The sequence below is a fragment of the Alosa alosa genome, chromosome 4, assembly GCF_017589495.1.
Source record: "Alosa alosa isolate M-15738 ecotype Scorff River chromosome 4, AALO_Geno_1.1, whole genome shotgun sequence".
Classification (NCBI taxonomy): domain Eukaryota; kingdom Metazoa; phylum Chordata; class Actinopteri; order Clupeiformes; family Clupeidae; genus Alosa; species Alosa alosa.
In genome coordinates this window covers 1,998,158-2,012,605 of record NC_063192.1, presented here as the reverse complement: position 1 = coordinate 2,012,605, position 14,448 = coordinate 1,998,158, and the positions used below count along the sequence as shown (strand labels likewise).

The window sequence follows — 14,448 nt, the reverse complement described above, 5'->3', positions numbered from 1 at the left end:
ATGTGTATCCAATTCTATGGAGTTTTTCCTCACCCCTGTTACTCATGAGCTCTCTTTGAATGTTTTAACACTCTGTAAAGCGCCATGAAATGTGTAATGTTTTGACGCTCTATAAGTGAAATAAAATTGAAATTGAAATTGAATGGTTTTGGGATGGGTTGACATGACCCTTTAAGACCGACATACAAAAAAAGGTGGTCCTCCTAGGCCCTACGGTTCTCGAGATATTGACAGAAAACTGTGTCCAGCCACCTACAGGCCACTTGGTGTATAGTAACAAATTCATTTATTGTATATAACTGCAATATGTAGTTGTTACATTAACCCTTCTCACCCCACCCTACCCCTTTTTACTCATGTTAAATATATATACTTTACATTTCATGTTTGTTAACATTGTTAAATGATGGTGATTCACTAGTCCCTACAGTATTTTGAAGGAAGGAACCAGTTCTGTATGCATTATTGTAACAGATGGGCTAGGTTATTGGTAAAGTAGTTGAATGGCACACTACTCGTGCACACACACGACACGCACACAAACACATACACACACACACACACCCTCACACATGCACCCACACATAAAAAACACACCTACACAGACACACACACACAAAAACAACCCCACACTCTGCACACACTCAGTAACAAACACAAAAAAGGAACAAAGTAGAAAATTAACACAATTTGACAGAGGTGACACTTTAAGAACATTGTCTACACATTCATAAGATTTTGTCAGCTCCGTTCAAATATACCCTATGGCTAGTCCACAAACTGCCACATTTATAGCACAATAAGCATAATATTAAGTTGGTATAAACAACCTTCATTCATTTGGAAATAGAAGCATGTAATGATGATGCTAGCTAGATATTATCTGTTTGCAATTATGAACTTGGTAGCCACCTAGTTATAGTGGATGGAATCCACTATCTTGAAATCTCCTGGCTTCTTCTTCTTATTATTATTACAGTGCATGCAAATGTTATTCCTGGGGCTTCTTCCGACTTATTATTATTCTTCCAGGCCCTAATTTGGCTTGAACCGCTTATCGTAGAAACTTGGTTCAAATTCCGTCACATAGCTCTTGCTCTAAATTTTCGTTCTATGACTTTTCATATTTCTACGACTTTTACTTTTTGAGATATTAAATAAAAACTAAACTTTAAAATTCTCCATAGACTTAACATGGCTTTATGACATCATAATAGGCTATTAAGGAAATAGAATGCAATCAACTGAACCTGTGCTCTCTCACTGACTGCCTGCAGCAACTTGAATGGAACCTCTTCCTGTGTGTCCCTCTCCATTCAACTGAATAGCTCACTTCTCATCCCAACTTTCTTTCACTTCTTTTTCTTCACTTTCTCTCACTTTCTCTATCTATCTCTATTTCTCCCAATTTCAATAACTTTTAACTATTCTTACTTTTTTTCACTATTTACACATTTTATAACATGGTAACCACTATAATGACCCTAGCAACAGCCTAGCAATCACTTTTATAGCATAGCAACCACTATCATTATCCTAGCAACAGCCTAGCAACCACCTTAAATATCCTAGCAACAACCTAGCAACCACTTTTATAGCATAGCAACCACTATAATTACCCTAGCAACAGCCTAGCAACCACTTTTATAGCATAGCAACCACTATCATTATCCTAGCAACAGCCTAGCAACCACATTAAATACCCTAGCAACAACCTAGCAACCACTTTTATAGCATAGCAACCACTAAAATTACCCTAGCAACAGCCTAGCAACCACCTGAAGTACCCTAGCAACAACCTAGCAACCACTTTTATAGCATAGCAACCACTATCATTATCCTAGCAACCACCTTAAATACCCTAGCAACAACCTAGCAACCACTTTTATAGCATAGCAACCACTATAATTACCCTAGCAACAGCCTAGCAACTGCCTTAAGTACCCTAGCAACAACCTAACAACCAATTTTATAGCATAGCAACCACTATAATTACCTTAGCAACAGCCTAGCAACCACCTTAAGTACCCTAGCAACAACCTAGCAACCACCTAGCAACCACTTTTATAGCATAGCAACCACTATAATTACCCTAGCAACAGCCTGGCAACCACTTTATAGCATAGCAACCACTATTATTACCCTAGCAACCAACCCAGCAACAACTTTGCATGCACTGTATTTCCTTCAGGAAATGCTTTTCTAGTTATTATTATTCTTCCAGGCCCTAATTTGGCTTGAACCGCTTATCGTGGAAACTTGGTTCAAACTTCGACACGTAGTTCTTGCTGCAAATTTTCGTTCTATGACTTTTCATATTTCTACGACTTTTACTTTTTGAGATATTAAATAAAAACTAAACTTAAAATCTCCATAGAGTTAACATTGGCTTTATGACATCAGAATAGGCTATTAAGGAAATAGAATGCAATCAACTGCACCTGTGCTCTCTCACTGACTGCCTGCAGCAACTTGAATGGAACCTCTTCCTGTGTGTCCCTCTCCATTCACCTGAATAGCTCACTTCTAATCCCAACTTTCTTTCACTTCTTTTTCTTCACTTTCCCTCATTTTCTCTATCTATCTATTTCTCCCAATTTCAATAACTTTTAACTATTCTTACTTTTTTTACTATTTACACATTTTATAGCATGGTAACCACTATAATGACCCTAGCAACAGCCTAGCAACCACTTTTATAGCATAGCAACCACTATCATTATCCTAGCAACAGCCTAGCAACCACCTTTAAATATTCTAGCAACAACCTAGCAACCACATTTTATAGCATAGCAACCACTATAATTACCCTAGCAACCACTTTTTATAGCATAGCAAACCACTTTCATTATCCAAGCAACAGCCTAGCAAACCACCTTAAATACCCTAGCAACAACCTAGCAAACCACTTTTATAGCATAGAAAAAAACCACTAAAATTACCCTAGCAACAGCCTAGCAACCAATCTTAAGTACCCTAGCAACAACCTAGCAACCACTTTTATAGCATAGCAACCACTATAATTACCCCCTAGCAAAGAAAGTGCAACCACTTTTATAGCATAGCAACCACTATCATTATCCTAGCAACAGCCTAGCAACCACCTTTTAAATAGCCTAGCAACAACCTAGCAAACCACCTTTAAGTGCCCTAGCAAACAACCTAGCAAACAATTTTATAGCATATCAACCACTATAATTACCTTAGCAACAGCCTAGCAAACCACCTTAAGCACCCTAGCAACAACCTATAGCAAACCACTTTTTATAGCATAGCAACCACTGTAATTACCCTAGCAACAGCCTAGCAAACCACTTTATAGCATAGCAAACCACTATAATTACCCTAGCAACCAACCCAGCAACAACTTTGCATGCACTGTATTTCCTTCAGGAAATGCTTTTCTAGTTATTATTCCAGGCCCTAATTTGGCTTGAACCGCTTATCGTAGAAACTTGGTTCAAATTTACATAGCTCTTGCTCTAAATTTTCGTTCTATGACTTTTCATATTTCTACGACTTTTACTTTTTTTGAGATATTAAATAAATAAAAACTAAACTTAAAATTCTCCATAGACTTAACATTGGCTTTATGACATCATAATAGGCTATTAAGGAAATAGAATGCAATCAACTGAACCTGTGTTTCTCTCACTGACTGCCTGCAGCAACTTGAATGGAACCTCTTCCTGTGTGTCCTCTCCATTCAACTGAATAGCTCACTTCTAATCCCAACTTTCTTTCACTTCCTTTTTTTTCACTTTCCTCATTTTCTCTATATCTATCTATTTCTCCCAATTTCAATAACTTTTAACTATTCTTACTTTTTTTTTACTATTTACACATTTTATAGCATGGTAACCACTATAATGACCCTAGCAACAGCCTAGCAACCACTTTTATAGCATAGCAAACCACTATCATTATCCTTTAGCAACAGCCTAGCAACCACCTTAAATATCCTAGCAACAACCTAGCAAACCACTTTTATAGCATAGCAACCACTATAATTAGCAACCCTAGCAACCACTTTTATAGCATAGCAACCACTATCATTATCCTAGCAACAGCCTAGCAAACCACATTAAATACCCTAGCAACAACCTAGCAAACCACTTTATAGCATAGAAAACCACTAAAATTACCCTAGCAACAGCCTAGCAACCCACCTGAAGTACCCTAGCAACAACCTAGCAACCACTTTATAGCATAGCAACCACCTATCATTATCCTAGCAACCACCTTAAATACCCTAGCAACAACCCAGGGGCAAACCACTTTATGCATAGCAACCACTATAATTACCCTAGCAACAGCCTAGCAACTGCCTTAAGTGCCCTAGCAACAACCTAACAACCAATTTTATAGCATAGCAACCACTATAATTACCTTAGCAACAGCCTAGCAAACCACCTTAAGTACCCTAGCAACAACCTAGCAAACAACCACCTAGCAACCACTTTTATAGCATAGCAACCACTATAATTACCCTAGCAACAGCCTGGCAACCACTTTATAGCATAGCAACCACCATTATTACCCCTAGCAACCAACCCAGCAACAACTTTGCATGCACTGTATTTCCTTCAGGAAATGCTTTTCTAGTTATTATTATTCTTCCAGGCCCTAATTTGGCTTGAACCGCTTATCGTGGAAACTTGGTTCAAACTTCGACACGTAGTTCTTGCTGCAAATTTTCGTTCTATGACTTTTCATATTTCTACGACTTTTACTTTTTGAGATATTAAATAAAAACTAAACTTAAAATCTCCATAGAGTTAACATTGGCTTTATGACATCAGAATAGGCTATTAAGGAAATAGAATGCAATCAACTGCACCTGTGCTCTCTCACTGACTGCCTGCAGCAACTTGAATGGAACCTCTTCCTGTGTGTCCCTCTCCATTCACCTGAATAGCTCACTTCTAATCCCAACTTTCTTTCACTTCTTTTTCTTCACTTTCCCTCATTTTCTCTATCTATCTATTTCTCCCAATTTCAATAACTTTTAACTATTCTTACTTTTTTTACTATTTACACATTTTATAGCATGGTAACCACTATAATGACCCTAGCAACAGCCTAGCAACCACTTTTATAGCATAGCAACCACTATCATTATCCTAGCAACAGCCTAGCAACCACCTTAAATATTCTAGCAACAACCTAGCAACCACATTTATAGCATAGCAACCACTATAATTACCCTAGCAACCACTTTTATAGCATAGCAACCACTTTCATTATCCAAGCAACAGCCTAGCAACCACCTTAAATACCCTAGCAACAACCTAGCAACCACTTTTATAGCATAGAAACCACTAAAATTACCCTAGCAACAGCCTAGCAACCACCTTAAGTACCCTAGCAACAACCTAGCAACCACTTTTATAGCATAGCAACCACTATAATTACCCTAGCAACAGCGTAGCAACCACTTTTATAGCATAGCAACCACTATCATTATCCTAGCAACAGCCTAGCAACCACCTTAAATAGCCTAGCAACAACCTAGCAACCACCTTAAGTACCCTAGCAACAACCTAGCAAACAATTTTATAGCATATCAACCACTATAATTACCTTAGCAACAGCCTAGCAACCACCTTAAGTACCCTAGCAACAACCTAGCAACCACTTTTATAGCATAGCAACCACTGTAATTACCCTAGCAACAGCCTAGCAACCACTTTATAGCATAGCAACCACTATAATTACCCTAGCAACCAACCCAGCAACAACTTTGCATGCACTGTATTTCCTTCAGGAAATGCTTTTCTAGTTATTATTCCAGGCCCTAATTTGGCTTGAACCGCTTATCGTAGAAACTTGGTTCAAATTACGTCACGTAGCTCTTGCTCTAAATTTTCGTTCTATGACTTGTCATATTTCTACGACTTTTACTTTTTGAGATATTAAATAAAAACTAAACTTAAAATCTTCATAGACTTAACATTGGCTTTATGACATCATGATAGGCTATTAAGGAAATAGAATGCAATCAACTGCACCTGTGCTCTCTCACTGACTGCCTGCAGCAACTTGAATGGAACCTCTTCTCTGTGTCCCTCTCCATTCAACTGAATAGCTCACTTCTAATCCCAACTTTCTTTCACTTCCTTTTCTTCACTTTCCCTCATTTTCTCTATCCCTCTCTCTATTTCTCCCAATTTCAATAACTTTTAACTATTCTTACTTTTTTTTTTACTATTTACACATTATAAAGCATGGTAACCACTATAATGACCCTAGCAACAACCTAGCAACCACTTTTATAGCATAGCAACCACTATAATTACCTTAGCAACAGCCTAGCAACCACCTTAAGTACCCTAGCAACAACCTAGCAACCACTTTTACAGCATAGCAACCACTATAATTACCCTAGCAACCAACCCAGCAACAACTTTGCATGCACTGTATTTCCTTCAGGAAATGCTTTTCTAGTTATAACCTTTTCTTTTTACCTTTTCAAGAATTAATGCGACTCTAACCGTTTAACGTACAGACATGTTGAAATAACCGTTCTGAAGGTCTGGAGTGGGGCAAGAGAGTTATTTTTTCAGATTTTTAAAAAAGTTTATACTTTTTGAGAAAAAGGGATTAAAAATGGTAAAAAGCTCATTTTTCCCCCATAGACTTCAAAGGCTGTGATGTCATAATGGCCTAAAGGCAGCTGCGCTTGTTAAGCTCCCAGAGAAGTTCCCGGGCTAATTAGAACACTGGCACAGGTGTCACCTGTGAATTCAACGGTATGGGACAGGCGCCTCGATCACGACAGTATTATGATTTTGAGAATCTGAGTGAAATCACTGAAACGTCTGATTCGGGAGCCACTGTAGGCCTACATCACATCCCTGCAAAGTTTATTTCAAAAATATTTCCCAACCAGCAGTGATCCATTTAATGCAGCATGTTGGTATTTCATTGAATATATTGTACAATGCTGTAAAATATTGGCCTATGCTTCCTAATATGTTGCTGGAAAACAGAAATGTGTGTTTAATTTACAATGGCACATTATGTATTTATTTATTATATCTGCAGCACCAGCTGATTTTAACTCTGCTGCCGAGGATATATTTGGAACTTGTCATTATTTCAATAAATTTGACAATTTTAAGTTTGACCTACCACTTTCTTAGAGCGATGAGGGACAGGTGGGGTTTAAAAATGCCCCCTTGATCTAAGTGGGGAATAAAAGAAAAAGTTTGAGAACCACTGGCGTAAAATAACTTGATTGTAGGCTTAGCTGTTAGTTTGTTGCTCAGTTGAACATATTTATCTAACAGCTGTCCCCCCCCCCCTTCTATTTCTGTTAGGTGCCGCTTCACTCTGCTACTGAAGGATCAGGCTGACTGCAACTGCTATGGATGGCAGGAAAACACAGTACACGTGAATTTCTAGATGAAGAGTGAATAAATGCACTTGCTTAACTGATAACAATTGAGTTTGAATTGAATTGAGTCAATGGTTATTTATGCAAGCTTGTGTAGCCTAAACAAGACATACCTAGGCCTAGCCAAATTTATCCTGGCTGTAGATAAAGCAGGATATGAATTTCCCAATATTTTGCCAGATTAGGCTAATAGTGGTTTACTGAGGTTTAATATCAATTGAAATAGCACTGAAATCACGTTGATCTTTAGTTTGGTTGTAATTTCAACATTGTTTCAATATTCATTTTAGTGGAAATACCATTGAAATCCCATTGATCTGTAGTTAGAATTTCAACGTTGCTTTAATATTAATGAAGGGTGCAAAAGTGATGTAGAATAAATGTTGCAGTGCGACGTTGATTCAATTATTTTAACATTGACAAAGTAATTGTTAGCTGGCTGCAGAATGAGCAGTCATCAACACCAACTGAAAGCCCCATTTTGCAGGTACAGTAGTCTTAATAATAATAATAATAATAATAATAATAATAAGCTTTATTTGTATAGCACCTTTCATACACAGAATGCAGCTCAAAGTGCTTTACATTTGAAGCATGTAACACAATGATAGTCAGTCAGTCATTATCAATCACTTTTCTTTGCTGTTTATGATCTACTCAGCAACATATCAAAAATATAGAAAATGACGTCATAAGACTGGCAGCCTTAACCCTCTTACCCCCCACAAGCATGCCATATGGCAACTGTGGCAAGGAAAAACTCCCATATTCCAGGAAGAAACCTTGAGCAGAACCTGACTTAATAGGGGGAGCCCATCTGCTTCTCGCTGGCTGCGCCCTCCAATAGTAGCAGATGTAGAATAATCTGAAAATGTAGTCTACAGGATAAGATGAGTTAACTAAAAGCTTTCCTGTACAGGTATGTTTTCAGATCTTTTTAAAATATTTACTGAACTCGCCTGCTTGATGTACAGAGGCAGGGTGTTCCATAGTTTGGGGCATAATGGAGAAACGCAGCTTCTCCACTTTGTTTGTGGAGCACTTTGGGTAATGCATTAAAAGATTAGAATTGGATGATCTAAGTTTCCTTTGTGGTTGATGAGATATTAAAAGCTCAGAGATATATGAAGGTGCTATGCCATTCAGAGCTTTGTAAGTAATTAACATAACCTTAAAATCAATTTTTATAGGAAATAGGGAGCCAGTGCAGTTCAGCCAACACAGGGGTGATGTGTTCTCTCTTCTTAGTCTTAGTTAAAAAGTCTAGCCGCAGAGTTCTGTATGAGTGCCAATTTCTTTAGATGTTTTTGGGAAGACCAGTGAAAAGTGCATTGCAGTAGTCTAACCTGCTAGTGATAAAGGCGTGAATTAGTTTTTCTGCATCTTGTTGAGTTAAAAAGGGCCGCACTTTGGCAATGTTTCTCAAGTGGAAATAGGCTGTCTGAGTAACTTTACTGATATGGGGCTTAAAACTTAACTCTGCATCTAAGATGACACCGAGGCTTGTTACTTTTGGTTTAACCTGGTGTGCCAAGTTCCCCAGATTACTAAGAATAATATCTCGCTTTAGTTTTGGTCCAACCAGAAGTACCTCTGTTTTGTCATCATTTAGTTTCAAAAAGTTTTTGCTCATCCACTGATTAATGGAGGTTAGGCATGCAGTGAGGGAGCAAAGGCCATCTGGGTTAGTTGGCTCCACAGAAATATACAATTGGGTATCATCTGCGTAGCTGTGGAAGTTTACATTATGCTGACTTATGACGTTTCCCAATGGAAGCATATATAGAGAAAATAGCAGGGGACCAAGGCAGCTCCCCTGGGCCACACCAAAAGGCAAGTCATGTTTTTCAGATACATGATCTCCTAGACTGATATAAAAATCTCTGCCAGTAATGTAGGTTTGAAACCAGTTTAGAGCATTATCAGAGAGACCCACCCACTTCGCAAGGCAGTGAATTAGGATGCTATGATCAATGGTGTCAAATGCCGCACTCAAATCCAGAAGAATAAGGATTGAGACTTTGTTTGAGTCAGTAGCTAGTCTGAGATCATTGACTATTTTTACTAGAGCCGTTTCTGTGCTGTGATTTGATCTAAAACCTGATTGGAATTTTTCAAGGATACTGTTTTCGTTGAGGAAGGTATTTAACTGATTACAAACAACTTTTTCAAGTACTTTGCTCAAAAACGATAGATTTGATATAGGCCTGTAGTTGTTCAGATTGGTATGGTCAAGATTTGACTTTTTAAGTAAAGGTTTCACAACAGCGGTTTTAAAAGCAGTTGGAAATATACCTGTTTCTAATGAGGTATTTATTACCTTGAGAAAAAAGGGAGCTAAGCTATCATATACTTTTTTGAGGAATGTAGTAGGGATTGGATCTAAAACACATGTTGAGCCGGTTTGAGTTATAATTTTATCAAGCTCAGATTGAGTAATAGTGCTAAAGGACCTTAATTTTGGGGGGCTGTTTTTGGGTGTACTATCAAACATATTACTTGTGTTACCAATAGCCTCCCTTATAGAAATGACTTTGTTTTTGAAGAAGTCTGCAAATTCTTCGTGATCTTAGAGAGGATGCCTGACTGAGTGTATCAAAAGGTGTTTGATGCAATAGCCTATCAATGGTAGAGAACAACACCCTAGAGTTTCCACTGTTTTCAGCAATTACCTTAGAGAAGTGGTTCCTCCTCTCATTCCGAATAGCTCTATTATAATTTGCTATTTTTTCTTTTAGAATGGCACGGTGAACCTGTAACTTAGTTTTTCTCCATGTTCTCTCAGCTTTTCTATATGATCTTTTTAGATCATGGATATTTTCGTTCATCCAAGGTGTCAGTTTGCTACAGGGCCTTTTTTTAGTCTTTAAGGGTGCCACTCTGTCAAGCAGAGCGCCTAATTCACGATTGAGAGCCTTTACCATTTGATCAATGGGATGATGTAAAATATCTAAATTGATGGAGTCTATAAGAGCTATGAACTGCTGTTCTGCTCTAATGTCCAAGAGTCGCGATTTGATTGCAATTTTGGGATGAATTTTTGGAGTATGTAGTACTATATTAAAAGATACACAATGATGATCAGACATATTTATATCATTTACTGATAAGTCTGTGACTTCTATCCCTCTAGAAATGACTAGATCGAGGGTGTTGCCAAGGTTGTGGGTGGGTCCTGTAACATGCTGCTTTAGCCCTAAACTGTCCAACACATTAAGGAACTTACTGGCTTTAGCATCAGTTGTCTTATTGACATGACATTAGCATCAGTTGTCTTGCATTGCATACTCTGAATTACATTTTCCAAAGGCCAGCTTTCATGCTTGTGTCACAACTTCAGAACGGCTTGACGCACATGCTTCAAATTTGGTGTGAACATTTGTATGGACTCAATGATGAAGTCAAATGTCAAGGCCAAACCCACCTTGAGTGTGATATCTCAAGATATCTTTTCAGGAATCTCCCCACCAACATTAAGCCAGCAGCTTTCCATCCACTATTGTAATTCCTCTGGCATTACATTTTCTAGTTATCTGTGGAATGTTTCAATTGACATATCATGCTTCATGTAAATGGTTAGTTTAAGGGAAACAAATTATTGAAGACTTCAAGACTCACCAATTTCATTACACAAATGCAAAGACCACTCTTCATATTCTATCACAGTCCAAATCACAGTGTGTGCCGCCTGTAAAAGTGCCCTCTCACATTTTATAAATCGTCAGTAGTGGGAACCGGATTACTCTGCAATCTCCTCTAGCGTTGTTTTTGTTGTCCTCATGATTTCCTTTGAAAAGTTTCTCATATTAAAAAGGAGAAATCAATTATCAACAATGACAAGCCAGCTGGAACCTGCCAGATAGACAGACAGACCAACAGACCAACAGACCAACAGACAGACAGACAGACAGACAGACAGACAGACAGACAGACAGATAGACAGATAGATAGATAGATAGCCATGACCTTTGGGGACAGCCGTGGCCTACTGGTTAGGGCTTCGGACTTGTATCCAGAGGGTTGCCGGTTCAAACCCCAACCAGTAGGAATGGCTGAAGTGCCCTTGAGCAAGGCACATAACCCCTCACTGCTCCCTGAGTGCCGCTGTAGCAGCTGTAGCAGGCAGCTCACTGCGCTGGGATTAGTTTGTGCTTCACCTCACTGTGTGTTCACTGTGTGCTGAGTGTGTTTCACTAATTCAATGGTTCTCAAATGGGGGTACGCGTACCCCTGGGGGTACGTGAAGGCACTCCAGGGGGTCCGTGAGATTTTAAAATACATATATTTAAAAAGTAGAATCCATGCAAAAATACTTTACAAACAATTATTTAATAAATATTTCAGGAAAATATAAGTTCATAAAATGAATTTTATATTTTAGTAGGCTATTCAATTTCATTATCCTAAAAACCCAGAGTCCCCCCCATACCAGGATGATTCGACCCAACCCGTCACATGCCACCCGCCATCGCCTGTTAATCACTGTCAAAACTGAAACGAAGTTTTAATCATTTGCAATAAATTTAGTCATGGATTATTAAAATTTAAAATGTTCAAAATAGTTTTTTTTCCAAATGTTTGAATTTTGTATGTGTTTATCAGTTCTAAAGTTTAATAAATTAGACACTGATGGCACATTGCTCTGTTTTAAGTCTTTTTTTCTCAACTAAAAATGCTTTACTTAGGGGGTACTTGGCTGAAAAAATATTTCACAGGGGTACATCAGTGAAAAAAGGTTGAGAACCACTGCACAAAGACCAAATTTCCTTCACGGGATCAAAATAGTTTTTATACTTATACTTAGATAGATACTTTATTAATGAGTGAGAAGGGACCCAAAAAGTAGGCCTATATCATTTTGACATTGTAAACATTCTCTAAGATGAATGAAAATAAGTTTGCAGTAAAGCTACTCTACTAGTAGTGGTGCTCCCTGATCGGTCCCTTGGTGCCCTACGCAGTACGCACAGTGCGAGATGCTCGTGGTGGTAGCAGCGGCACTGGACACTTTGTTCCAGGTGCGTTTACAGTAGATTGGCCATTGACAACTATCGTTATACGTTTCAATCGGCATAGGCTGATCATGTGCTTCATGTAGGCTAAATGCTTAGTTTTTAGACTTGCCTCAAAGAGCCGGTTTAGGTGATGTCAACACTAAACTCATTTTGTTGTTAGATTTTGATTGTGCAAATTGAGGAAATCAATCTGCGCAGGCTTATGCTCATCTGAACATGCCTTAGAAGTTGAACTGCAGGTTAAAATGGCGTTGTTTAACGTTTCAACATTTCCTCGACTGTTTTGCGACGTAAGGTTGCCAAAGGTTTTGTTCTCTGGAGCGCAATTCAGTGACATGACTTCCCGAACTTCGACACTGTGCTCTCTGCGGACAAGGTGCGTAACACTATGCTAATGCTAACACTTCGTAAAACTTGGTAAAATATTGTTGCGTACTTGACCTTGTGTAAACTTTTCGGACTGGTGTCGCGCAGTCCGTTGTTGTGTGCCATGCCTTCTGTGTTTTCCACGTATAGACTACTGGTTTCCTTGCGCGTGCTCGCGTTGCTCACAGCAGAAGTTTTCAGTCAATCACAAACAAGTTGTTTTAGACGGATTTGAAGTCTCATTTTATATCTAGGCTACACAGCACTACACTACACTATAGCCAGTAGGACGAAACATAGCCTATGTAAAATATTTCTGCAAACTAGCATTAGGCCTAAACTGGATTCGATCCTACAGTGAATACATCTACTAAACACCTAATCTCACTGAGCTACTCCATTACTTATTCCGACAAAATTACGAACATAGGCTACATATTTTTTGCAAACTCGCTTCATGCAATCCTTGAAGACATATCGGACTGGTGCGCTAAAATGTCAATCATTTCTTCTCTCACCATTTAATTTCTCAGAATTTATCCTAGCCTACTATAACATCAGCACCTAAGACATATTTTATTCTGACTGACCATATTGATCAACCACAAAGATATAGATATAGGACATTTGCGATGCACTTAGCCTGACGCAACTGATATCCTCTCCCACTCGTTGCGATGCACTTAGCCTGACGCAACTGATATCCTCTCCCACTCGTCTAAACCAAAAACACATGGATAAATCAACCTTGCTTGATGTGATTCTAACAAATGCCCCACATACATATACAGCTATTGGCATATTCTGTAATGATATTAGTGATCATTGTACTATTGCCTGTGTTAGAGACTGCAAGCTTCCTAAAACTAAGCCACGATTTATCTTTAAGAGGAATTATAAAAGCTTTAATGAACAAGCCTTCCTGCATGATGTTTACCATAGTGATTTGAACTTTGTGTGTGGGATGGTGGATGTAGAACTGGCATGGGATTTCTTTAAAAACACCTTCCTGTCCCTAATTGATAAACATGCACCTCTGAGAAGGTATAGGATTAGCGGTAAAAATAACCTTTCATGAAAAAATTGCATCTGCTATCAGAGAAAGGGATAGAGCATGGACCAAAGCAAAACAAAACAATGATACCAAGCACTGGACAATTTATAGGGCACTAAGAAACCAATGCACCAGGTTGATAAGAAATGCAAAAAGTGGTCACTATCTTGAATTAATAAATGAAAACTTAAATGACCCTAGAAAATTCTGGAAGTTGGTAAAATCTACAGCTGAAGAGGTTACACCTCCAACTCTTCCAAAATTCTTAAAAAGAAACCAAAATGAAATCACAGGGAAACAAAACATTGTGGATGCCTTTAATATTCATTTTATCAATGCAGGGGTGAATACTCAATCCAATATATCAGTAAATATTGAGGAGCGTGCAATTACAACTACACGTGACTCTGCACACAAATTCCATTTTTCAACGATTCTTGCCTCCCAAGTTCATAAGGCCCTTTCAACCCTGGACTGTAAAAAGTCCTCTGGACCAGACCAGATAGAACCATTTTTTTTAAAGACCGCAGCGGACCTGATTGCTGAACCCATTGCCTCAATTTTTAATCTTAGTTTATGTAGTGGGTCTATTCCCAGCTCCTGGAAGTCAGCTC

General features: G+C 38.4%; 1 protein-coding gene across 5 annotated transcripts in view; it reads left to right on the top strand.

Moving 5' to 3' along the window:
• The first annotated feature begins 12,316 nt into the window (after positions 1 to 12,316).
• Positions 12,317 to 14,448, top strand: part of letmd1 (LETM1 domain containing 1) — a 45,149-nt gene continuing 43,017 nt past the window's right edge. For 4 of the 5 annotated variants that reach the window (XM_048240215.1, XM_048240213.1, XM_048240216.1 and 1 more), the window contains exon 1: positions 12,437 to 12,790. In XM_048240215.1, the coding sequence (XP_048096172.1) occupies positions 12,660 to 12,790 (131 nt within the window). In that variant the 5' untranslated portion in view covers positions 12,437 to 12,659. The other variant, XM_048240214.1, reaches the window with a different exon arrangement.